This window comes from Zonotrichia leucophrys, chromosome 11, assembly GCF_028769735.1.
Source record: "Zonotrichia leucophrys gambelii isolate GWCS_2022_RI chromosome 11, RI_Zleu_2.0, whole genome shotgun sequence".
Taxonomy (NCBI): Eukaryota; Metazoa; Chordata; class Aves; order Passeriformes; family Passerellidae; genus Zonotrichia; species Zonotrichia leucophrys.
In genome coordinates, this window is record NC_088181.1 from 1,042,405 (window position 1) to 1,068,305 (window position 25,901).

General features: G+C 61.4%; 2 protein-coding genes across 3 annotated transcripts; both read right to left on the reverse strand.

Moving 5' to 3' along the window:
- Positions 1–1,616: 1,616 nt before the first annotated feature.
- On the reverse strand, positions 1,617–17,356 carry TCF25 (transcription factor 25). Its single transcript, XM_064723152.1, has 18 exons — positions 17,147–17,356; positions 16,263–16,445; positions 14,861–14,935; positions 13,289–13,410; positions 12,382–12,447; positions 11,198–11,280; positions 10,610–10,740; positions 7,775–7,874; positions 7,528–7,621; positions 6,621–6,713; positions 6,055–6,160; positions 5,584–5,743; positions 4,371–4,458; positions 3,656–3,814; positions 2,993–3,083; positions 2,714–2,793; positions 1,986–2,058; positions 1,617–1,855 (listed from the first exon to the last, which is right to left on the reverse strand). The coding sequence occupies exons 1-18, from the start codon at positions 17,330–17,332 to the stop codon at positions 1,694–1,696; spliced, it is 2,052 nt and encodes a 683-aa protein (XP_064579222.1). The 5' UTR covers positions 17,333–17,356; the 3' UTR covers positions 1,617–1,693.
- Positions 17,357–17,772: 416 nt separating this feature from the next.
- On the reverse strand, positions 17,773–24,739 carry SPIRE2 (spire type actin nucleation factor 2). 2 transcript variants are annotated; one of them, XM_064723239.1, is made up of 15 exons: positions 24,482–24,739; positions 21,670–21,707; positions 21,126–21,485; positions 20,790–20,870; positions 20,538–20,702; positions 20,371–20,457; positions 20,171–20,279; positions 19,935–20,104; positions 19,705–19,855; positions 19,460–19,593; positions 19,098–19,232; positions 18,950–19,017; positions 18,808–18,835; positions 18,501–18,616; positions 17,773–18,409 (listed from the first exon to the last, which is right to left on the reverse strand). In XM_064723239.1, the coding sequence occupies exons 1-15, from the start codon at positions 24,693–24,695 to the stop codon at positions 18,193–18,195; spliced, it is 2,073 nt and encodes a 690-aa protein (XP_064579309.1). In that variant the 5' UTR covers positions 24,696–24,739; the 3' UTR covers positions 17,773–18,192. The 2 variants fall into 2 exon arrangements, with proteins under 2 accessions (XP_064579309.1, XP_064579310.1); XM_064723240.1 differs by lacking the exon at positions 24,482–24,739 and adding an exon at positions 23,490–24,410.
- Between the last annotated feature and the right edge of the window lie 1,162 nt (positions 24,740–25,901).

Genomic DNA, 25,901 nt, shown 5'->3' on the forward strand with positions numbered 1-25,901 from the left:
CCGCTGCCGAGGCCAGGGCTGAGACACCCCCAGGGTGGCCCTGGGGACCCCGATTGCTCGGGATCTCCGTGTGCCCAGGGGTCTCAAAGGCCCTGGGGTGGTCCATGCACCCCTGGGGTCATGCACCTTGGGGTGCTGCCATTGGGGTCCTCTGTGCCCTGGGGGACTGTGCACCTTAGGGTCCCCATGTGTCCTGAGGCCCTGTGTCTGCTGGGGGGGACCCCTGAACCCTGGGGGCCTGCACATCTTGAGGGGTCCCCCATGCCCTGCAGGCCTGTGTGTCCCATGGGGGTCAATGTGCCCCATGGAACTCGTGTCTTGGGGGGTCCCACCTGCTGTGGGGGTCACCCACACCCCCTGAGCTATCCATGCACCTCGGGGACCCCTGCAGGACTCTCTGCATGGCCTGATGCAGGCTGTCCCACGCACTGGCCCTGGGAGGGTCCCATTCCCACGGCCCCAGGGGAGATGCTGTACAGCGGGACGGGCACGGGACGCGATAGGGATCGTCCAGGGCACGGTTAAATGGGACACAGCAGGCACGGCGCCGCGGGGAGGCTGCGGGGACAGGGCCCAGCTGACCATCATGTGCCTTGGGTCCGTGTTGATGCCTGGAGCCGCGGGCTGCCAAAGAGCCATTCACAGCTCCGCGGGCAGGCCGCTCCCACGGGTGCCCGCTTCCGCTGGGGAGCCCTTCCCTCCGGCACGGATGGAAACGGCTCAGCTGCCATGCTGGCCATGGAAACAGCTCAGCTGCACACCGGGCATGGGGGCCAGGGCACAGGGATGGAAACGGCTCAGCTGCACACCGGGCATGGGGGCCAGGGCACAGGGATGGAAACAGCTCAGCTGCACACCGGGCATGGGGGCCCAGGCTGCCAAATAATGGGGCTGGGATCCCATGGGATGTGGATGTGCCAGTGGGGAATGGAGCCAGGCTGGGCTGGCTTGAGACTCAGGGTCTGCACACCCAGCCCAGCTACATCCCCCAGGGAGGTAATACAGCAGGAACAGGGATTTATTCCATGTATTCACCATTACTCAGCAAAAAAGGGAAAAAAGCTTTACGGGAACAAGGATGACTTAAGGTTTGACTGTGGCTCACCTCGCTCCTTGCTCTAGGTGAAGGTGAGGGAATAAAGGAGAGACAAACAAAGAAGGGGGAAAGATTTCTTCTCCAAACATAAATAAAAGGCTGTAAAAGCTGCTCCTTGCACAATTCTAGTGGCACAGGGGACTCTCAGACCTTTGGAAGGTTCAGTGTAGTGAGGGTACAGAGTATTTTGTGGAGGGAAGGAAGCTCCAGGCTACGGGAAGCACAAAGGAGCTGAAGAAGAGGGCAGTAAAAGCCCTCTGGGAATTAAGAACAAGAGGCAGGAGAACAGGGAGGGGAATAGGATGGAAATTGTGTGTAGAGGAGGCCAGAAGGGGACTAAGCTGCCATGGGGACAAGGGACAGCTGCTGTTGATTAGCTCGGACATGCTCAGACAGCCCTTGTCCCCTGTTGAGAGAGAGGAGCCCTGGACAAGGCCCATGGCTGTCAGCCCCCCTCCCTGGATGGAGACCACGCCATGGCTGCAGCCCCCTCCCCAGAAGAGCCCATTGCCACGGCCAGTCCGTTTGTGTGACTTTATTGGAGTGCGACACAAAGGGGGTGACAGAGAGGCCCTGGGCGGGCAGGGACAGCCCGGCTCAGTCCCAGTCGCCGTCGCCCTCGGGATTGTCCTCGCGGGGCGGCTCCTGGAACTGGATGTTGGCCAGCATGTCCCGCATGGCCGCCATCAGCCGGTTCACCCCCTGGTTGAGGTCCTGCGCCGCCCCGGCCTCGTCGTCCCCGTCGTGCCGCACGTCCCCCTGCGAGAGCAGCACCGTGGTGACAGGGACAGGGACAGGGCCAAACCAGCAGCAGGCTGCTGCCAGCAGTGGCTCCTGGAGCAGGAACACCATGGGGGAACGGTGCACCCAAATCCCAGCCTGCACTCACCTGCAAGTTAAAATTTGGCAACAGCGAGCGGAAGAAGAGGGATAAAGTGCTTTCATTGGAGGGATGGCTCGTCCTGGAAGACACAAGTGGCACCATGGTGAAGGTACAGCCCAGTTTGTGACTCCTCACTGGGATGTGGGTGGTGCTGGGAGAACCATGGTGCAGCTGGAACCAGCCCTGAGGGAGGGAACTGGGGAGTTCCAATGGGACTCTGAATCCAGGCAACTCTGAGAAGCAACTCTGAGCAAACCAGTCACTAAGAGCACAACCAAGGCCAGGCTGGAAGGGGCTTGGAGCAGCCTGGTCTACTGGGAAGTGTCCCTGCCCATAGCAGGGGGTAGAATGAGATGAGCTTTAAGGTCTTTTGAACCCAAACCATTCCAGGATTCCATGATCCTACCAGCTCTACTCTGAGTGGACTGGTGTGGAACACACACACGGCACCACCCCAACACCAGGACTGGCTGTATCTACATTTCCATTTACCCCCAGCCCTCCCAGTCAGCCATGACTTGGGTTTTCCCTGGCTTTTGCCCTATGGCTGGGAATGGCCAGTGGTGACCACCATGGGAAGCAGCAGGACCAGTCCAGCCTGTAGCTCTGCCTGCCTGGAGCACCACAGCTCTTCCTCTGCCATGGGGGAGATGCCAGCCCTGAGTGCCCAGCCTGGCCTGGGGCTGAGGGCATGCAGGGAACACGGCTGGCTGTGCCAGGGCAGGAGCTGGTACCTTTCTGGGCGGGTGTAGGAAACAATGGAATCCAGAGGAGGGAGAGGGTCAAACCCCATCACTGGCTGGGAGGTCACCTCCTGCAGGAAGAAAGGAAGAATGAAAGAGAAAGGAATGGATGAAGGAGAAAGGAAGGGATGAAGAGAAAGGAAGGAATGAAGGCTGCATCCAGCAGCAGCAAACATGGGCACCCACAGAAGCCATGAGTGACAGGGGTTAGGATGGGCCCAGCAGGGACACAGGTGCCACCACAGCCTCTGTGGCCCATCAGGCCCTCACCAGGGGCAGGGCTGCCGTGGCCTCCTTCATCTCCGAGAGGATGATGTGCCGGTAGATGTTCCTGGGAGCGCTCTGGTACCGGATCTTCCTCCTGAGACAGGGAGGGGACAGAGCAGTGAGCCTGAGCAGGCACATTCCCATTTCTGCTGCTCCAGGCGCAGTGTCAGCAGCTTCCCTGCCTCTGGGGGACAAGGCCATATTGGATGGAGCTGGCTTAGAGGGAGCCAAAGGGGGTGGGAGCTGCTGAGCTCTGGAGAAAGAGCAGAGAGCTCAGGAATGAGCAGATTGACCTTGGTTTAGGACACCTGACAGCTCTCTCCTGTTTCTCAGCACTAGGAAGTGTTCCTAAGCTCTCACCTGCCCTGTGTGGCTATCCCTGCCCTTCCAGGCCACCCCTCCACCCTCTCCAGGATGTCTGCAGGGTACAGGTGACAGCCAGGCCTGGGGAAGGCAGTGCAGGACATGCAGTGCATGTTCAGCTCCACATTCCCATTTGTGGAAAGCACGGAAGAGCCACTGCCTTCCTGGTGCCATGCTGTGACCTTGGCATCAGAGCAGCAGCTGTGGGGCTCTGAGCCCTGTCCCAGGGAACTGCTGCTGCCCAGCCAGACCCTCTGTCCCCCTCTGTCCCTGGCACAGGAACCCTGCACCCTCTGTGCTCACTTGTGCTCGGCCTCCTGCACCAGCGCGTCCCGGGCGTCCACCATGCGCAGAACCTCGTGGACGTGGGGCTCCAGCCAGGCCATGACAGCCGGGTCCTTCCACAGGGCGTGTGTCCTGCCCACGTACAGGGACGTCAGCTGGTTCAGGGCGGGCGACTGGCTGTGGGACAGGGCTGTTACTCACGGCACCCTCCTCCTCCTCCTGCTCCTCACGGGACGGCCAGGGCTCAGCTCTGCGCTGCCCTTTGGCGTGGGAACATCAGAGGCAGGCTCCTGCCTGGACACTGCCATCCACCTCCACCAGAACTTCTGCCTCCATCTATTTTTAGGCTAAGTAGAGCCATGAAATGAGGGAATGCTGCCCTGGCCTGAGGGAGAGCCTTCGCACGCTGAGGAAGACCACGTGTCCAGGAAGGCAGACTGGTTGGAGACAGCCTGCCCTGGGAGGACACACGCGTCACCTCCCTCCCTGCACACACCAACAGGCTCTGGGCTGAACTCCTGACCCGTCCACCTTGAGCTGAGGTGGGTCTGTCAGCCCCATCCACAGGCCATTATGGAAATCCATTTTCAAAAGGATTATCAAATGAGGCATTACCAAATGAGCCTGCTCAGGGAACCCAAACAAGCTCTGCATTAGCTGTCTGAGCATGCAAGATCCCCGCCGCCGGCAAAATCGATCCCTTCCCCTCGCTGAGAACATCTCCAGGCCTTACCTGATCTGGGCATTCAGCCCAAAGAAGGGGTGGGAGGCGACCCTGGCATCGGGCTGCACGCTGCAGTGATCCAACAGCGGCATCAGAACTGCAACACAAAGGCAGAGAGCTCGTCTGGCAAGGGGCAGTGTGGGGTGGGGTCACCCTCTGGGGCACCAACAAGGACACAAGGAGGGGGTGAGGACACTGCTGGTCCCTGTGCTCTCAAGGGCATTATTTCAGTCACCCCAACAAACAGCCTAAAAGATGTTTCCAGCCCCCACAAACTGAATCTCTGTTGGAGAGCTGGTTCTTCCTGCTGCACACACCCTCCCCTGGGCCTGAGGGCTGTGTGCTCCTTTCATGGACAGCAGCACCCACAGGATGAAAGGGAGAGTGATGGGCACCCATGGGGAGAGCACATCCCAAACAGAGCTGTGCCTCGGAGGGAGAGCCAAGGAGACTGGCTTGTCCTTGCTCCGGGCAGCCCTGAGGAGGTGAGACATCTCCCTGCTCCAACATTCCAGCTCTCACCCTCCCCCAGCCTGCTCACCCCTGACCACTGTGCTGGAGGAGCATCAGCTGCTCTGGGGAGGGTGGGCAGAATCATGGAACCACACAACTGAGAGGCTGGAAAAGCCTCCAAGATCACTGATCCCAAGCATTCCCACAGCACTGCCAAGACCACCCCAGACCCATGTCCTCGGGTGCCATGTCACAGTCCCTGCAGGACCGGGGACTCCACCACTGCCCTGGGCAGCTGTGCCAGGGCTGGGTAACACTTCTGGGGAAGGAATTGTTCCAAATACCAAACTGAGGCTGTTCCCTCTTTTTCTGTCCCTGTTCCCTGGCTGCCCCTGCTGTCAGGGAGTTGTGCAGGTCCAGGACTCCCTGAGCCTCCTTTTCTCCAGGCTGAGCCCCCCAGCAGTCTCAGCTGCTCCTGATGCTCCAGCCCCTTCTGCAGCTCTGTTCCCTTTCCCAGACAGGCTCCAGCCCCTCGGTGTCTGTGCTGGGGTGAGGAGCCCAGAGCTGCTCTCTCCCCACCCCACTGGGCACAGGCACTGCCGTTCTGCCCGATGCTTCCGCTGTGACTCAGGGCTGCCTCCCCAAAGGCCCCTGGCAAATTCCTGCCGGGAATGCAGCCCTGCCTGCCGGGAACGCGGCCCCGGCTGTCCCAGGAGGACAGTGACAAAGCCCTGGCCCAGGATGGCCTCACCAGAGGGGACAGACTCACCGCTTGGGAACATGATGAGCGCGAGCTGGATGAGCCGGGCCGCTCGCTCCCGGGCCTGGCCCCGCTCCAGCTCCGGGCGCTCTTCCTGCTGGCTCAGGAGGAAATAGGCCAGTGGCACCGAGAAGGCAAAATTGGGCAGCTGGGACAGATTCCGGTGACTCTGCAGGATCAGGGACACAGAGGGACCGAGAAGTGATGCTGACAGCAGAGCTGGCTGTGCAGGGCTGGGGCTCTGCCTGCTGGGGCTAAGTGAGCTCCCAGCCGCTGGCTCCGTGCCCCCACAGCTGAGTGAGCAATTCTGAGCTCTCACAACTATCTGCAGGACCCAAGGGTTACAGGAACCAGCAGCCCAGCCTTTATGGATCATTCCAGTGCTGCTGGGCTGGCAGCTGGGCTGTGAGATCCCCTGCAAAGGGCTCACCTGGCGGGGAGCTGCCCAGGCAGCCATGCCCTCACCGGCTGGCCACTCACCTCCCACTCCTGGAAGAGGCGGGTCAGGAAAGAGTATTCCCGGGCCCGCAGGGACAGGAAGTCGATCAGCAGCAGCACACAGAGAGGGTCATCCTCAGGATCAAGGCTTGGGAGCAGGGGGAGAGAACAAGCTCAGTGTCACAACAGCCGAGAGAGCTGCCCTGATTTCTGAGCCAAACAGCCTCTCCCAGTGACATCCAGTGACTCAGCAAGTGGAGAGAACAGGAACACATCCTGCACGGCCAGCAGGATGACAGAGTGGTGCTCTGTGTCCCTATAGAGGGGACAGTCCCCTGCCACCAGCCAGGAGGACAATCAGTGGCCACAAACTGAGTGGGCTGAAGGCACTGCCACACTTTGCTGTGCTGAGCCCCCAAGCTCAGTCTGGCACTCACAGGAGAGCCAGGGCCCCTCCTCACCCATCACCTCTCCACGGGCACCAGCACAGATCCATGCAGCTCTAAGGGGTGGGAATGAGCCCATACCAAGCCCAGGAGCAGCAGAACCTGTCTGGGGTGACTGTTCCCCCCAAAGCCAGCCACTCCACCCTCAGTGGAGGCACCCACCTCAGGATGAGCTTGCAGAACTCCAGGGCTGTGCGGGGACAGCCCCTCTTCTCCAGGAACATCAGGTGCTTGAAGAGAGCCAGGAAAAAAGCCCTGCATGGGAACACCAGCAGGACTTAGAGGCCAGATGTGGAAAGAAGCATTTTGTGCCACTCAAAATAGGGAACACGGTCATCAAGAGCTCCACACCCCCAAGCATCACATTGTGGTGTGGCATGGAGTGCCACAGACCCCGCCATGCTCCCATCTCTTGTTTCTGTTATCTTTTTTGTGCAAGAATGGGGACAGAAAACTCACAACCTGCTCTGGAGACTGGGACCAATGCAAGCAAATCCCCCAAGCCCACATCCTGCCCTGTCCCAGGGGTGTGGGGACAGGGACACAGAGTGGGGAGGCCCAACACCTGAACTGGTGATACAGGTCACTGATGGCACAAAGTATGTCAGCCAGAGGGGCAGAAATGTGAGCACCCTCCAGGTACAGCAGTTTGGGAGAGATGGCTTGGGTCAGCTGACTGGAAAATTCCCAGAATAAAGTCACCTTTCCCAGCAGCTGCAGTGCTGGAGTTACATAAAGATCCGGGCTGGGAGGAGTGTGAGTGCTGGGGGTGATGGCTGGAAGCACACAGCAAGGATTTCTGTGACCATTTTGGGCTGAGGGGTCCTAATGGCATGAGGAGGATATGACAGGGAGGGACAGTTCCTACTGCAGCAGGGAATCCCTTGGGAAAATGGATGCTTTGTGCAGAAGCTTCCATGCACGAGCTGCCTGTGCTCCAGCACCATCCCAGGAGCCCCCAGCAGACAGGGACACTCAGGGGTGTCCCTGGGTGAGCAGCAGTGTGAATTTTGGTGGCTGTGGCCAAAGGGGCTCCAGCTGAGCCCCCCTGGTGCCCAGCCCTGCTCACCTGTTCTCTGGGCGCCGGTAGTCCAGCCTGCAGGTGCCGCTGGTGAGGCTGAACACGGGGTGGAAGGCGCACTCCAGGCTGTACAGCGCCCGCTCTGGGGACAGCAAGGGCAGTGTCAGGGACAGGACAGGGACACCAGCCCAGCACAGCACTGCCCAGCACTCCCTTCAGCCCCAAAGAGAGGACACCAGCTCGTGCCCAGCCCAGCCGGGCACAAAGACACATGTGCTCCTCACCTGACGCTTACCTATGAGATCCCGGGCCATCTCCTGGTCCTCCTGCATGCGGCACACGTCGCTGAGCTGCAGCAGGGAGTCCACGTGGTAGGGGTTCATCTGGAGCAGCAGCTGCACAAGAGCACGGCAAACACTCTGTGTCACCAGCAGGGATTTGGTCACTGACCCAGGGACCTGCCTGCAGCCAGCTGTGTGACACACAGTGCCAAGAGCTCCCTAATCCCACCCTGCCACATCCACCCCCGAGCTGGAAGGGCACAGGGAGCTCTGTCCCCACCACGTGCAGGATGGGAGCCCTCAAAGGCAGCCTCCCCTGGGCAGCTCCCTCCCAGCTTTTCCAGCAGAGCCCATGCCAGGCCTTTGCTCATCTTCTCTGTCCTCCTCCAGATGTCTCCCAGCTCCTCCACTTCCTTGGAAAGGAGACAATGAGATGCAGGCACTGTTACAGGTTTGGGGTTTTTCATCTATCCCTCAACAGTTCTGAGCATTTGATCAGGTTTTGCATTCTCTGGAAATTGAGAGGACATTTGGACACATCTATTACAAATCCAGGAATCAGCAGTAGTAATGGATAATAATAATAATAAATAAATATCTACTTCCAGGCTTCAGAAGAGAAGTTTAATCTAAAAACTCTCTCAATTCACTAATTATATTATAAATAAGCTTTTCTCAAGTACCTAAAACCTCAGTTCAGTAAAAAATACTGAAGCTACAAATCTTCTCACAGTTTAGTTTGGGGATTTTTTTTCCTCCTAAAACTGAAAAACTAAAGGTTCCAAAGCTCCAAAAGTTTCCATCTGCAGGGTGGGGACCAGTGGGACCACCAACAGCACAAAGACTGGATGTTCCAGGCTGGCCCAGCCCTTGCCTGATGCTTAACCTCTTCCTTAAGGGGCAAAACTCTTAAGCTCCTTCCCAGTCCACTTTTGGGGGGACATGGAGCTCTGTGATGGGAAAAAGCCAAGAAAAGGTCACCAAGGGTGACCTTTGAACCTACCAGCAATTGCAGAAAAATCACTCGCTGAACAAAAAGCTCCCCAAAAGTGATGTTTTATGTGCTGAAACCACAGCAGCAAGGCAGAGCTGGGCTCCAGCAATGCCAGGACTGTGGTGACCATGGACAAACTGTCTGGAACTGCCAAACCCATCTGTTAGATCTTACCCTTGGCAGAAAAGAGGAAGACTTCAAGCTGTACAAATGTCCTCAAATATAGCCCGACCCCCTAAGAGGGTCAGAGCATCCAGATTAAAACACCATGGAAAGCCTCTCCTGTGTGGGGGACTGAGCTTGAGCTGTCCTTGGGACACTCACTGCTGCACAGGAATTACTTTGGCTCACTTAATCCAAATCCCTCAATCCAGGCAGAACTGCTGAGCTGGAGAGAGCCCCACGGGCCTGAGCCGAGGGTGGGAAAGCAGAAGGAAGTAAACTTTATTTAGCAGACAATGGGCTCTTTAAAGAACATCTCCAGGGCATGTATCCCAGCTCATGTGGCCAGACCTTTCAGAGAAACATCCCTCAGTTATGGTTTAGTTGGGTGCAGAGCAATTTTACTGTTGCTTATCACTCCAAACTATAAATGTTACCATACAGCTTAATGAGCTCGGACACGCATGAAGGACTCCCCACACAAAAGGCTGTTTTGCTGAAATACCAAGAAAAGACACATTTTTCATCCTTGCAGGAGTTTATAAATAGCACAGCTGTTAGTTTGGATTGCCAGCTCACCATGGGTTTATACAATATTCCTCCTTTCCCAGCTAGGAGCTGAGACAAGGGGGCTTTGTTCCCCCCCTTGCAGCCAAAGGGACAGTTCCTGTGGGCTCCTCTCTCAGAAGGTGACCTGGCACGTGCTTGGCACAGCCACCAAGGCTCAGCCACCAGCCACCAGCCCTCCTCTGCACCAAGGAGGTCACTGCTCAACCAGGTGACAGCCCAGCTCAGCACTCAGTGCTGCCTCACCCCACACAGAGGGACACGGGGATCTGCTCTCCAAACAAGTCCTAACAGCCCAAACAAGCCTGGAAATAAATAATCCAAGGCTCTGCAGAGGGACCTGGACAGGATGGATCAAGGGGATGAGGCCACAGGGATGAAGGACAACGTGGTTGCATGCTGGGTCCTGCTTGTGGGTCACACCAACCCCGTGAATGAAACAGGCTGGGGGAAAGTGGCTGGGAAAGGACCTGGGGTGCATGAACAGGATGCCAGGTGGGCACCTGGCCTGTGTCAGCCAGGTGTGGCCACAGCACCAGGGCAGTGCCAATCCCCTGTGGGACACTTCCAGCCCTGGGGTCAGTTCTGGGCCCCTCACCCCAACACAAACATCGGGGGGATGGAGCATGTCCAGGGAAGGGCAATGGAGCTGGAAAAGGGTCTGGAGCAGCAGAAACAGCAGAGGGAGCTGGGGGGGCTCAGCCTGGAGAAAAGGAGGCTCAGGGGAACCTTCTGGCTCTGGATAACTCCTGACAGGAGGGGACAGCCAGTGGGGACAGGCTTTGCTGAACAGGGGAACAGGGACAGGACAAGAGGGAACAGCTTCAAGCTGTGGCAGAGGAGATTCAGGTTGAATATTTGGAACAATTCCATCCCCAGAAGTGTTGTCCAGCCCTGCCCCAGCCTGCCCAGAGCAGGGGTGAATTCCCCATCCTTGGAGGAGTTTAAAAGCCATGTAGATGTGGCACCTGAGGACATGGGCTGGGGTGGCCTTGGCAGTGCTGGGGGAACAGCTGGCTCAGAGCCTTTCCAACCCAAACGATCCCACTGGAATGCAGCAGCCCAGCCTCCCAGGGAAAGGGGCTGCAGGAGCACAGGAGGGAAGAGCAGGACCAAGGCAACGTACCACGATGTTGTTGGGGTCCATGGACTCCACGGCGTCCAGGAACTTGAACTGCACCTGCTGGTACTCACGGTGGTGCTCGAAGGTGAAGTGCTGCACCCCCCTCCGCGTGTCCAGCAGCTGCATGCTGATACCTGCAGGGAGCAGGGGACACCTGGGTACCCCAGAGACCCTCCTCTGCTCTCCCACACCATCACTGGGCCCACAGACACACGTGGTTTTGGAAACTCCCAGAGAATTTCACTCAAACCCACCCAAAAAGCCCAGGCTGCTCATTCTCCCCAGGGATACTTCTCACTATCCACCAATTCTGCTGCTAAGATGGGAGCACCCACGTCCTGCTACCTCCAAAAGAAGGGGAAACAAACCCAAATCTTAAGGTACAACTCCACAGAGCTCTCTGTTGAGGCAGAAGGTGTATTCCACCAGCTGAGGAGCAGGTCCCTCTTAGATTGCATGCCCTGAGCAGCACCCATGTCACATGGGCAGGGGGCTAAGGGGGCAGCAGGCAGCCCCAAAGAGGGCAGCAGGCAGCCCCAAAGAGGCAGCAGGCAGCCCCAAAGAGGGCAGCAGGCAGCCCCAAGGCCTCACCTGTCTTGCTGTAGCGTGGCCAGGTGTTCTTGGGAGCTGTGAGCCACATGCTGCGCACGTACTGCCGCTGCCGCTGCCTGGGCCTGGGGAGGGAACACACAGCTCACAGCTCCTCTGCACTGACAGCAGGAGAGTGAAACCATGTTAGAGGGAAAAATGAGGTCCTATTTCATCCCCACAGAGAGTTACACAGAGCTGTGCCCAGAGCTCAACGTTTGCCTCCAAGACACAGCACACACCTGTGCTCAGGCTTTGCCTCGTGTGCACCATCCAGGCCAGCCAGTGCCTGCAGCAGCTCCAGAGCTCCTCTCCCTGTTCTTACCCCTGCCAAACCCTCAGCTGCCTCTGTGCAGCTCCCCAGGTCCAATGAGGAGAGCCCCACATCCCTCTGACTCATCTCTCTTCCCAGCAGGGCCTTCAAATGTCCACTGGGTTAGTTGAAGCTGTACTCAAAAATGCAGAATTTATTGGCTGAGGAGCAATTCTGGATCAAGGCTACTCCGAGGGAGCCACACCTCCTCAGAAAGGGATCACAGACTATCCTGAGGTGGAAAAGACCCACACAGATTATTAAATCCAACTCCTGGCCCTGCACAGGACAATCCCAAGGAACTGCAGTTTCCTCCTCAAGTACCAAATGCTCCTCCAGAGTCTCTCCCTCCTTCAGCTCAGACCATTCTTGGTTTTCCAAGCGATTTTGTGGATGACAGTGAGCACAGAGCAGTGGATAAATGCAGAGACATCACACCCAGGGGGAAACAGGCTCCCAGGGCCCCTGGATACAAGGGGCATGAGATGCTGAAAGTATTCAGGATTCACTTTCTGACCAGAGGCTCTGGAACTGCAACAAGGGATGAATGGTGGAGAAACACACAAAATCTATGTGCCTGCACTCTGTGAACTTGAGTGAAAGGACTTTCAAGGTGGTTTGGAAATAAATGAGGGGAAAGGAGCAAAAGAAAAAGCAAATGCCAGTGAAAGCCTGGAGAAGTCTTTCCCCACCTTGCACGTATCACAGAAAATATTCCTCTGCCCCAGTAAGCAACTATTAAATGAGTAACACACCGTGAGCCTGGGATTACCTGCCCAGGTGTGGCACTGGGGACTCCATGAGCCCTGCCAAGGGCAGGATAGACACACCTCCTCAGATTTGGAAAGGGTTTAACACCAAATTCTGGACTAACCTCTGGTCCCCGAGCACAGCACGAGCCCCAAAGTATCTCTTCAACTCATTCTCTGGATTCAAGTTTCTGAGAAGGTGGAAAGAAGAAAGAAAAGCTGCATCAGTTAAAAAGTGCCACACTCAAGTCTCTCCGTCAACACCTAGCACCCCAAAGTGTCTCTGGAAAACCCCCAAACTGTCACACACTCCCCACTGATCAGACACAGCGTGGAGAAAGGAGACTGAAACTGCCAGCACTGGTAGGGAAGGCCCTGCTCCATGGACAGGCTTCCTTCCTGCCCTGCTGCAGAGCTGGGGAGTTCTGCTGCTGCCCTCTCCAGGGCAGCTGGAGCCTTGGCTGGGATGTTCCTGGAAGCACAAGTGAATCCCATGGCCAAGCTCTACACACCAGGGCTACTGGCACCTCTGCAGAGGTTCTGAGGCTGGAAGGTCCCTCTGGAGACTAACCTGGTCCTGCCACCTCTGCAAGCAGGCCTGGCAGCAGGGAATCCCCATCACAACCAAACACAGCTCCCAGAGGAGCAGAGATGTGCACAACCATCCCAACCCTTTCAATCACGGTGTGGAGCTCCTGGCCTGGTCACACTGGGAGGGTCCCAGCTCTGTTCCTCAGGGAGCAGCTGTCCCTCAGAGCAGGCAGGGCCAGGAGGGAGGCAGCAGTACCTGTGCCCACAGCTGTCCCTCAGAGCAGCAGGGAGGCAGCAGTACCTGTGCCCACAGCTGTCCCTCAGAGCAGCAGGGAGGCAGCAGTACCTGTGCCCACAGCTGTCCCTCAGAGCAGGCAGGGCTGGCAGGGAGGCAGCAGTACCTGTGCCCACAGCTGTCCCTCAGAGCAGCAGGGAGGCAGCAGTACCTGTGCCCACAGCTGTCCCTCAGAGCAGGCAGGGCTGGCAGGGAGGCAGCAGTACCTGTGCTCCACGTAGAGCAGGGGCCGGCTGTCGGTGCTGACCCCGCCCTGGCTCTGCGGGGCCAGCCGGGGGTCCTCGATCCTCTCCAGAAGGCTCTCGATGTCCTCCAGGTCGTTGTCCTCCTTCAGAAAGGCAAAGCCAAGGCCTCTGTCACAGGCTGAGTCACAGCAGCCTGCAGGTCACCCAGCACACATCACACCCAGCTGCCTCCCTGGGTCAGGGGCTGTGGCTCCTCAGAGAACCCAGAGTGGTTTAGGTTGGAAGGGACCCTAAAGCTCATCTCATTTCATATCCCATGGCGGGGACACCTTCCCTGTCCCAGGCTGCTCCAAGCCCTGTCCAGCCTGGCCTTGGGCACTGCCAGGGATCCATGGGCAGCCCCAGCTGCTCTGGGCACCTGTGCCAGGGCATCACCACTCTCCTCACAGGGAAGAATTTCCCTCCAATATCCCATCTAACCCTGCCCTCTGATAGTGGGAAGACATTTCCCCTTGTCCTGACACTCCAGGCCCTTGTCCAAAGACATTTAAACATTTAAATAACCAGCCTTCACCCTCTACTGTCCATGGAAACACCAAGTTACTGCTGTGAGCCTCATGACAAGGTCTCAAACACCCACATGACTTTAATCCAAGTCTCCCATTCCCCATTTTCCAACCACCCCAGGAATCCATCCAGCTGCTCACATCCAACAGTTATACAACACTTGAACCCTGATTTCTCTCCATTTTCCCCCAACAAACAACAAGTGACACATTTCTTACGTGCCTGTTTCACATCCTCCTCATGATGACCCATGGGTGGAACACAGAATTCCATTCAGGACACCCAAGCAGCACTGCCAGGCTGCCTTTTCAAGCTAAATTTAGCCCCTGTGTGTGGAGTGTACACAGGAAAGGGATAATGTGCCCTGCATGGAAGTGCTGAACAGAGGCTGTATTTATTATCCCTCACTGGTCTGGGTGTCCCCCCAGCCTGCAGCTGGCACATATCCCCTGCTGCTCAGTATTGCTGGATTGGGAAAGGAAACAGCTCTCCAAGAGGGTTCTCCACCTCAGAAACTCACCCTGAGTGGCATTCCCAGGGAGGAGGGATCAGCATCCCTGCTGTCATGGCTTAGCCCTTCACTCCAGAGTCCAGTGGCTCAGGATGCTGACCAAGGACTCTCCCTGAACTGAACAGGGAGGTTGGACTCCACCATCTGGGAGCTCTTTTCCAACCTTAAGGATTCTGTAATTCTGTGCACAGTTCAGACCCAAACCTCAGCAGGAAACCAGCTCCCACCTGACCCTCACTCCTACTGAATGAAGGAGACTTTAATCCATCTGTTGGGGTTCCCAACACTGGTCTCCCTACCCATGGCAGGGGATGGAATGATAAGAAATTTAAGGTCCCTTCCAATCTAAAGCATTCCAGGATTCCACGATCCTAAAGAGGCTTCTTTAACTTTAAATTTTGAAATTGCTTTTTTTGCCTTGACTCTCTCCTACAGTCCCCTCAGAATTCCCACTGTGCCAGCCCCACTGGAGGAACCAGCCTGGCCCCTGACTCAGAGCACACACACAGACATACCACAGTCTCTCCTGCTGAATTTTTCTTGGTTTTCCTTTTCTTTTTTTTCTTCCGTGGCTTGTTACTCGTTGCCAGCTGCAAAGACAAAGGGAAGAGCTGTCAGCATTCCCAGGGGTGCCAGCTCCATGGGAAGAAGAGCATTTCCCACAGGGATCAGCACACTGAGGGTCCTTAAATGAAACCAAAATTCACCCTTTAGTGTTTGTTAGCAGGTGGAAATCAAGACACATGGAGAAAATGGAGGAAAGCACCAAAGATTCACAAAGGGTTAAACCTCAGCTGACTTTCACATCAATATTTGAGGCTATGAAATCAGGAGAGAAACAGTTTTAGCTGTGCCAGGTGTGGAGGAAATGCTTCAGCCTCTCTCAGTGCCCAGGATGAGCTGCATTTCTGCTTTTCCAGGGTGCAGGACAGTTCCCAATTTCACTCCCACTTCCACAGAAACCAACACCTGACAAAGGTCCCAGTGCCAGAGTTCCTCTCCTCACAGATGCAGCTGCTCCAGCTCAGGGTGCTGGGGGCACTCCCTAACCTGCCTGGCACAGCTGGCAAGCACATTTCCAGGGTCTAGCAGGTAACTCAGCAAGGGACCACAGCATCATGGAATGGTTTGGGGTGGAAGTGACCTCAAAGTTTATCCAGTTTTTATTCCCTGTCTAAGCAGGGACACCTTCCACTAGACCAGGCTGCTCCAAGCCTTGTCCTGGCTCTAGCCAGGAGCAGCAGCTGCCTGCCCAGGGCTGCCATGTCCTACCTGGAGCTCTGGGAGCAGCCACAGGTGTGTCCTGCAGTGCTGGCACAGCCGACTCACCAGGTCAGGACCCCTGGAGCCACTGCTCACACAGGGACACAGTGCCCAGAGCACCACAGCCCCTGGGCTGGCAGAGGCACAGCTGGAATGCACACAGAGGGTGGACTTTGCTCCCCTGCCACCCAAACCAGGGACACAAACCCCAAATGCACAGCAAACAAGTGAGACCAGGGGCCAACCCCCTTTGCTGGTGAGATCTGGGCAGGCCTTGCCATGGGAAATTGTTAATTAAATGCCCCTTTCCTTACAGAATCCTGCAAGGAGACACTTCTGGGCTGATACAGACCACAGGAGGAATCCTGACATCCAATGACAACAAATCACTACGGGCAAGAAGAGATTCAGTATTCACCTGACACTGCCTGAATTCCTCACATCCCCTGCTCCAAAACAAATGCCTCCTGAGAGTACTCCTCCCTGGCTGACCTCAGTGCTCACATGGACACAGCACAATGTGGACACAGCACAACCTTCCTGGGTGCCTCCTCCCTCTCTGCAGCTGGAGAACCCCTCTGGGTCCCCACACAAACCCAGTCCCAGCACCAGCGTGCCCACCCTCCCCAGGGGTGAGTCCCTGGCAGCAGTTACCGTTCTGTCTGGCTGCTCAGCCTCCCGGCCCTCTCTCTCTCCATCCCCGTGTGTCTCTGAAGGTGTCACAGCCCCGTCCTGGCTCCTGTCCCTGCTGCCCTCAGAGCTCCCTCCTGCCGGGTCCTGCTCGCTCAGCCGCTCCTCTCCGGCCGCCGCCTCATCCTCCGACTCCTCAGCTGGGATCTGCAAACACACGGATGAGCTGCAGGGAAAGCATTCCCCAGGGATCTGCTCCAGCCCACCTCCTGCACACAGATGGAGGTTCAGGCCCCCCTCATGTCACCCAGGGGCTGCCCGGCCAGTGCCACACACATGGAGGGGAGCAGGAGCGGCCCAAGGACCCAGCAGGGCCCATCTGACATCCAGCACTGGGGTCCTGCAGTGCTGGGAAGGTGGCAGGGATGTTCCTAAAAACATTTTCACCAGTCCAGCTCTGAGAGCATCCAAACCCAGCCCTCCCAGGCCTCTCTCCCGTTTCCTCCCAGTTCAGCCTCAGTTGCTGCCCCCCACCCTTCCTACCCATCACCCAGACTGATCACTGCCACCCCAACCACTGACCCCAAACACTGTCACACACACTGCCACCCCTGCCACCCCCACTGTGAGCCCCCCTCAGCCACTGTCCCCCTGTTCCCCCCAGTGACCCCCAAAGCCCGCCAGCCTCTGCCCCCGGGTCACTGTCACTCCAGCCATCCCCAGTGACTGTCACCTCAGCTGGCCCCAAGCAAGTGTCCCCAGCAATGTCCCCGACTGCGCACCCAGCTGTCACCCCAGTCACTGCCCCCCAGTTATCCCCCAGTCACTGTCCCCCAGTCCCCGCCATCCCGGTCCCTGTCCCCCCAGCTGTCCCCACCCGCTGCACCCCGGGCTTTGCCCCCCCTCACCAGCTCGAAGCGGTTGCTGACGGCGGCGCGGGGCGGCCCGCGGGGCCGGTTCCCGGGGGCTGGCGGCGGTCCCCCTTCCCGGGCGCGCTCCGGGCCGGGGTCGATGCCGAGGCCGAGCTCGCCCAGCCCCGGCCCCTCCTGGCCCCGCTGCTCCCCCCGCAGCCGCCTCAGGGCCCGGCGCGACATCGCCCCCGCCCGCTGCGCGCCTGCGCCCGCACTGCGCCTGCGCGCCCGCCCCGCGCCGGGCCCGCCCACCCACACCGCGCGCAGCCATTGGCTGATGCTAAGCAGGTCACGCCCCCTGCGCGTCGCGATCTCCGTGGCGCTCCGGGCGTGAAATGTGTCCCGGGGCGGGGAACCGGGAAACGGGAACCGGAACACGGGAACCGGGGCACGGGTGGGTACCGGCGCACAGGCTGGGCTGGGCCCGCGGCTGGGAGCTCGGGAGTGGGGAGCGCGGTGTTCCCACGGTGCTGTGCGGGGTCACGGATGGGCACAGCCCGGGGAGAGGAGGGATGGCGGTGGGAGATGCGCACGCTGAAACGGAGTGCCCCGATCCACGATCCCCCCACGGCCCGCAGCACCCTTACCCCCCTCCCCCGCGCACTCAGGAGCAGCCACGCGGCCCCAGGGCAGCCCAGCGGGTTTATTATGGAGGGGACGTACAGAACAGCCATGCCAGCCCAGGGCACCGGGCACCCCGGCACAGCCAGGGCTTGGCACAGAAGCGGGGAGGGAAGGCGGGGGCTGCGGGTGTCCCACGGCAGGATCCATCCCCCAGGAGCCGCCCCGCAGCAGGATCCGTCATCCCGGGGGCTGCGGGTGTCCCACGGCAGGATCCGTCCCCTCGGGGCTGGCGGCGGGGACACGAGGGCATGGCAGGGACAGCGGGAGCGGCTCCTTTGGCCCCTTGGTCCATAACGTATATAAATATAGAAGCTGTGTGTATCCATCCTATGTATATATGTACATCGGGGGGCTGTGCCGGCCGGGGTGACCGGCACCCCCGCGGCCACCGTCACCGGGGCTCCCGGCCCTCGCTCTCTTCACGGGAGCCACGCGTCGCTGTAGAGGGAGCGCGCCTTGGCGTGGCGCCGGTTCGCGGCGCTGGCGTGGAGCACGGCCACGCTGCGGCGGCTGGAGCTCACCACGTCCGTCACGAAGCCGGCGCAGTCCGAGCAGACGTCGCGCAGGACCGAGCCCTGGGCGTAGATGTGCGGGAATTCCTCCTCCACCCGGCGCCAGCACGGCCCCGAGAGCGAGCTGCGGCACAGGGCACCCCGTCAGCCCCCGCAGGAGGAGCAGGACGAGGAGGAGAAAGAGGAGGGATGGGGAGGAAGGCTCGGGGACTCACTGGAAGGGCTCCCTCCGGCGCAGCGGCGGCGCCTTGGGCAGCAGCGAGCCCGGCAGGCTCTCGAAGCCCAGCGCGTAGACGGGGATGTGAGCCAGCTTCTTGGAAGGCATCTTCATCTGCGGGATGCGGGAGTCAGGGCGGGACGGGACAGCGACAGGGACAAGGGCACAGAGGGGTGGGGATGGCTCAGAGATAGGTACAGTGACAAGGTGGGACAGGAGTGGAGTGGGATGGGGCAGGAAGGGGGAGAAGATGGAGTAGGAGAGGGACAGGGACACAGTGGCACTGCCCAGAGCCTGTCCCTTACCTTTAGACTGCAGGAGCTACAGACAGACCTGGGGACACAGAGAGAGGTGGGTGAGAGGGCCCATTGTGGGGACCCTGCTGCTGCCCTCCCAGCCCCGTGACACGGCACAGTTTGGCACAGCATGGCACAGTTCAGTGCTCACCGCTTGCAGAAGAAACACGACGTGGGCCAGGAGAAGAGAGGAAACTTGGCCCTGCAGCAGCAGCAGACCTGTGGGCAGGGCAGGGTGAGCTGGGGGTGGGTGGGGATGCATGACCCCCAGTCCCTCCAGCCCCTGTCCCCAATCCCACCTTCCCCCTCCGCAGGCTGCTGTACAGCTCCTTGCTCTGCAGGAACTTCTCCATCTCAGCCTTGACCAGCACCCTGCGCACGTTGATCATCTCCTCCACAGTCAGGGCCAGGCTCTCCACAGGGTGGCTGAACTCCTGTGGGATGGGGAATGTCACACTGCACTGTGGCACAGGGCACGGTCCAGAGCACTCCTGTGCCAGGGCAGAGCCTCTGAGCATGGGCAGAGCATCTCTGGCACAGGCAGAGCATCCCTGGCACAGGCAGAGTATCTCTGGCACAAGGACTCCCCAGCCACCATGTGTCCTCGTGCCAGGCTGCCCTGTGCCCACGGTCATGCTTCTCTGGTGTCCCCAGAACCCACCAGCCAGAGGTGCTTGGAGCTGCTGGCAGGGGCAGCGCTGGATCCATCCTCTGGCCTCTCCTCCACAGCTCCAAGGGCAGCTCGGGGCCGGGCTGGGCCATCTGGCAGCGAGTGGCAGCTGGCAGGGACGGAGCCTGTAGGGAGGGACGGGGAGGCCGTGGCAAGGACGTGTTGCCCGGTGCCACCACCGCTGCCAGGCATGGCACAGACCCCTGGAGACAGGGACACGGGGACCCCAGCAGTACCTGAGCGGGGCCGGGGCTCGGGCTGCAGCGGCTCTGGGTCCTGGGGCACAGCCTGGTCCCCTCCCAGCTGGCTCTGCAGCTGTGCCAGGTCCTGCTCCGAGAAGGAGCGATCCCGCTTCAGCGGCACCTCCGTGGCTGGAGAATCCTCGTCCTGCAGGACCATGGGCACCGTGTCACCGAGGGCACCCCGGCACCCCCCGTGTGTGCCCACCTCTGCAGCTCTCCCTTGCCTCAGAGAGGTTCATCTCCTCCATCTCGGCCAGGGTGGGCGCCTTGAGCAGGACGCGCGGCCGCGGGCGGGCAGGGACGGCGCTGGCCGGGCACAGGGACAGCTCGAGGCAGGAGCTGGAGCTCAGGCGGCCGGCGCAGGCGTGGGGGATGCAGGGCAGGGAGCTGTACCCTGCGGAGAGATGGGCTCAGTGCCGTGGGGGTGGCACACAGCACAGCGGGCACAGGACATCGGTACCTTTCTGCTCCACGGGCCGCAGCTTCCGCTCCTGCCTGATCTCCTCCAGGATCTTCTCATGGAGCGTCCTCTGCTTCTGGGGCAGCGGCCGCAGCCGCCGCTCTGAGGCCTGTGGGGTGCACCGATGGGACCTCAGGGATGGCACTTATGGACCCACCAACACTGGCATGCCAGGGAGGTGGCCCGGCGCTGGCACTCACCTGCTTCAGGGGGGGCCGGGAGCGGATGAAGTCCAGGATGAGCTCGTGGGCATCTTTCTTCACGCGGGGGGGGATGTCTCCGTCCACCTGGGGAGGGCAGGGGGTCAGTGCCAGGCTGGAGAGGGGCAGGATGGAGGGTGGGGGGCTGGCACGGGTGCCACGCTCACCATGACCTTGCGGAGTTTGTAGTTGCGGGCACGGATGTCCTGCATGAGCATCTCGAAGGGCGTGAGCTGGTACTCGGTGGGCAGAGGGTTGAACTGCTTCTCCTGCACCTTCTTCAGCTTCACACCGTGCCGCAGCTCCCGCATCAGCTGCACCCACAGCCGGGCCTGGGACACACGGACACGGGGTCAGCACCCCCCAGGACACACGGACACGGGGTCAGCACAGCCCCGTGCCCAGCCACGCTGCCATACCCAGTCTGTGTTGCGCAGGTTGCCCAGCTCCGCCGCCGGCCGCTCCTCCTCTTCCTCATCCTCCTTCAGCTTCTGCAGCAGCTGTTGAAGCACAAGACGCTGTCACCTTGTGCTGGTGGCGCTGAAGGTCCAGCCAGGGCTGTGCCATGGGCTGCAGCACTGAGGTGCACCCCGACTCCTGATTGCAGCCAGCACGGCAGGCTGGGAGGGGCTGCACGGCCAAACACCGGCAGCCCCGGCTGGATGGGCAGAGGGGGCATTGCAGCCTCGCCAGCCCCTCGTCATTGCAGGCGGTTTCCTGGGCAGGGCCGCGGTGCCAGCGGGCACCAGGCTCACCTCCTTGGCGTCGCGGATCTTGGCGAGGAAGGCCATGAGCTCCACGGTCTCGGCGAAGAGGGCTCGGCACACGGCCTGGTAATGCGCCGGGGCGCCCGCGGGGTCGGCCAGGCGGGCGGCGCAGCAGCGCATGGCCTGCCCGAAGGTGCGCACCGAGCGGGGCTGCCCCTCGGCGCCCTCCTCCTCTTCCTCCTGCCCCCCATAGCCCTCGTCGGCCGTGGCGCAGCCGCTGTCCTCGGAGTCGCTGTTGGTCATCAGGTCGATGAGCTGCTCCAGGCGCGGGCTCAGCTCCCGCTCCTCGTTCTCGTCCAGCCCCCAGTCCAGCGCCCGGTACACGGCAAAGCCCAGCGACTGCACCATCTGCGGGGACAGCACCGGCGGGGACAGCAGGCACGCGGGCACAGCTGTCCCGGCCCCTCCTCGGTGCTGGGTCCCGTCCCAGGAGCTGCGAGCCCCGGGTGAGGAGGGCAGGCCGTGCCCTGGCCGTGCCCAGCGCACCCCGGGCCGGGATGGCAGACGGGGCGGGTCACCGGCCCCCACGTACCTGGGCTTCGGCAGAGGGCGTCAGCAGCGCGGGCAGGTCTGGGGAGGAGGGCAGAGTCACAGCTGGCACCCACGGCCCCGTGCTGAGCATCCCACCCCGCATCACCCCGGGATGTGGTACCCACCTACCCCTCCCTGAACCTGCTCACACCCCCCTGCTCCTCCCTCCTTCCCCAGCTCATCCTGTGCCCTCCTGGTCCCAGGGCACGGCTCCAAGGGACAGTGGGCACTGCACACTGAGCCCTGCTATTGACAGGCTGGCACAGCCTCCCAAAGGGCACATTGAGGCGGCACAAGCACCCATGTACCCCTCATCACCAGGATTGGAGGGAGCTGAGAGCTCTGTGTGCATGGGGAGATGCCCCTTGCACCCCTGTGGGATGTGGGCACTGGCAGTGTGGGCAGCAGGAGTGTGGGCACCAGCAGCACAGGCATGGCATGTGGGGACTGGCAGGCACAGCTGGCGCATGGCACACACAGGGAGCCCAGGACACGATGTGGGCAGCTTGAGCCCTCCTGGCAGCCGCAGGGAAAGGAGCACAAGTGGCCTCTGCAGTGTCCCCAGGGCTCCCGGCTCTGCCTCCCTCATCATTGGCTCTGCATTGAGCTGATCAATGCGGCAGCCACCAGGATGTGCCAGTCGTGTGCCAGCCATGGGCGAGCCAGGAATGGACAGGAAAGGCAGCACGAGTGGTGCCCTGCCATGGTACCACAAACAAACCCATCCAAACACCATGTCCTGAACTGTGCCCGGCTCCCACTGCAGTACCAGCCCCTGGGATGCCACCCAGTGGGTCCCAGCAGCTCCTGCCCATCACTGGGGCACAGCTGAGGGGGGATTCCCATAGGATGGGGGGCTGGAGCGGTTCCAGGGGGTGCTGCTGGCTCACCCAGCCCCAATCCAGCCCTGTGCCCTGGCAGAGCTGCAAAGCCATGTGCCAGGCTGGTGCCATGCCTGCAGTGGCACCCAGGGGCACCCGGAGCCCTCCCAGCCTCAGGCTTCACTGTGAAGGCTTCACTGCTTCATCCCTGGGAGTGGCACAGTGGCACTGGTAGGTGGCACTGGCAGGTGGCACTGGCAGGTGACAGTCTCCAGCCCTGCGGTGGCTCAGGGCAGGGCGTGGGCCATCCCCATGCAGGACCAGTGCAGCCGGTGTGGCCACGCCGTGCCAGGGGCACGTGCCCTGCCTGTGCGTGTCCCTGTCCTGGGCACGGCGCCACCTGATGCACCCGGGTGTCTGCTCAGCCCCCGGCACCGAGGGCACACGGTGACCACGCAGTGTCCCTGCCCGCTGTGGGCGAGGCCACGCAGCCACCCCACGGCAGCAGGATCGTCCCCGCTGGCCTCGCCGTGGGGTGCAGGCGCTGGCCGTGCTCCCGGTGCTCCCGTGGCCACCCGGTGTCACTGCTGGCAGCCGGCCCGGTGCCACCCGGAACCGCCACAGCCACACCTGGCAGCGCAGCCACCTGCGGGAGGGCAAAGGTCGGCATGGGGCTGTCCCTGTGCCACTCCCGGCGCCCGGAATGGGGACAAGGTCCCTGCGGTGCCTGTGGATGTGCCGTGTGGGTGTCCATGTGTCTGTCCATCTGTCCTTGCCGTGTGTCCTGCAGCCCCACGGTGGGTGCCAGGGCCACGCCAACACCCACACCTGGCTCCAGCCTCCCTGGGTCACCCTGTGCCAGTGCCCTTGTTGGTGCCAGTGCCGGGGCAGTGCCACACCAGTCTGATAGCAGTGCCCACCCCCTCCCCGGGGTACTCTTGCACCGGTACCAGCAGTGCTGCTGTCAGTCCCCTTACCGGGACCGGGGCTTGCGGCTCACCCCTATCCCTGCCGGTGCCACCGTCCTGCTCCCCGGTGCCGGGACCGGCCCTTTTCCCTTTTCCCTGTATTCACATTCTCTCCGGTGCCCCCCTGCGCTGCTCCCTGCTGCCGGTGCCTCGATGCCTGCCCCCCTCTCCGGTGCCACTCCTGCCCACCCGCCGCTCCGGTACCGGCTCTTCCGCGCCGGGGCCTCTGCGGGTGCCCCCCCGCTGCCGGTACCCCCGGTGCCTCCGCGTCCCCGGCGCCGGTGCAGCACCCCCTACCGGTGCCGGTAAGTCCCAATGCCGGTAAGTCCCCGGTCCCCGCTCTTTGTGCTGGTAAGTCCCGGTGCCCCGGGTGCCGATGCCGAGAAATCCCGGTGCCGGTAAGCACGGTAGGCTGCTCCCGGTGCCAGCAAGGACCGGTGCGGGTAAATCCCAGCGCCCCACTCCTTGCAGCAGCAAGCCCCGGTGCCGGTAATTCCCGATATCCCGGATCCCGGTGCTGCTTAGCCCTGGTGCCAGTAAGCACTGGTGCCCCCGTGCCGGTAAATCCCCGTTCCCCGTTCCTTGTGCTGCTAAGCTCCGGAGCAGGAAAGCCCCGGTGCTGGATCCCAGTGCCGGTAATCTCCGGTGCCCCGCTCCCGGTGCCTCGCTCTCGGTGCCGGTAAGCCCCGGTGCCCCGCTCCCAGTGTCGGTAAGCTCCGCTAAGCCCCGGTGCCAGTACGTCCCGGTGGCCCGGGTGTCGGTGCCGGTAAGCCCCGCTAAACCTTGGTAAACCCCGGCGCTCCGCTCCCGCGGTGCCGATAATTCCCAGTGCCGCCAAACCCCGATGCCCCTCTCCCGCTGCCCGTAAGCCCCGGTGCCCCCGGTAAGACCCAGCAAGTCCCGACGCCCGTAAGCCGCGGTAAACCCCGGTAAGCCCCGGTAAGCCCCGCTCGGCGGTGCCGTCCCGTCCCCCCCCGCGCGGGCGCCGCCCGCTCCCGCCCCCCCCGGCGGCGGCGGCCCTCACCGTGCGGCGGGGCGGGCAGGCGGAGGGAGCCGTCGGCGCGGAGGCGGATGTCGGCGGTGCGGAGCGGCGCGGGGGCCACGGGGGCGGCGGCGGCGGCGCGGCAGCCCTGGAAGCAGAGCGCCCAGGCCTGCTCCTCGTTCAGCGGCTGCTCGTAGCACTTCAGCACCTCCTCCAGGGACAGCTCCCGCGGCGGCCCCGCGCCCGCCCGCGCCATCGCCCCATCCCGCACCGCCGAGCGCGGGCGGGGCGCGCCGGGCGGGGGAGACGGGGCGGGGCCACGCGGGGCCACGCCCCACCAGGCCACGCCCACTACGGAGCCCCATCCCGTACGGCCGAGCGCGGGCGGGGGATACGGGGCGGGGCCACACGGGGCCACGCCCATAATTTAGCTCCATTAGCATCGAGGGGCGCGGCGGGGGCGGGGCCACGGAAGGGAGGGGCGGGGCGGTGAGAGAGACCACGCCCCCCGCACCGGAACCGGCACCGACACCGGGCCCGCTGTAGGCGCCCGCCGGGAGGGGCTGCGGCTCGCCGGGGGCACCGGGCGGTTCGGGATGGTCCGCACAGTAACGGCGCGGTACAGCGGGGCACGGCACGGCGCGGTGAGCTCGGTACGGCCTGGCACGGCACGGTGTGGCACGGTGTGGAGCGGAACGTTACAGCACGGCTCGGTACGGTGTGACATGGGTCGGTATTGTTTGGCACAGCTTGGCACAGAATGGGATGGGGCGGCAGAGTGTGGCGTGGTACGGTGTGGTGTGGCTCAGAATGGCACAGCTCGGCTCGGCATGGCTCGGCAGGGCACATCAGAGCACAGTGCCATGGCACAGCTCGGCACAGCATAGCTCAGAATAGTACAGGACAGCTCGGGACCGATGGCATGGCTTGGCATGGCATGGCACAGTGCAGCGCAGCCCAGCACGGTGTGGCATGGCCTGGCACAGCACGGCCCAGCATAGCTGGGCCCGCCCAGGCTGCAGGCTGGGAGCAGGGCAGGGTTGCACCGGGTTAGCCGGGTGCACAGGGCAGGGTTCAGGGCACACAGCTGGGCACAGGGCACAGCCGTGGATTGCGGGTGTGTGACAGGGTCACCTGGGGACACTTGAGCAGGAATCAGGGCAGGAGCACAAGGTGGAACAGGATGGCACAGGATGGCACAGGATGGCACAGGATACCAGTGCCCACAGGGACTCCTGCCACGAGGAACCTGCCTTGTGGGGTGTTGGGGGAGCCCTGGGGCACGGCTGGGATGAGGATCTGGCACAGGAAAGGGTCAGGCTGGGACAGGAGCAGAGCTCCAGATGCCAGAGCGTGGTTTGGGCATGGCCAGGAGCAGCAGGAGCTGGGTGAGGGTGCCAGGATGAGCTGCAGTCTCTAGGGAGACAATATCCCACGGGAATATGGTGTGGGGTGGCATCCC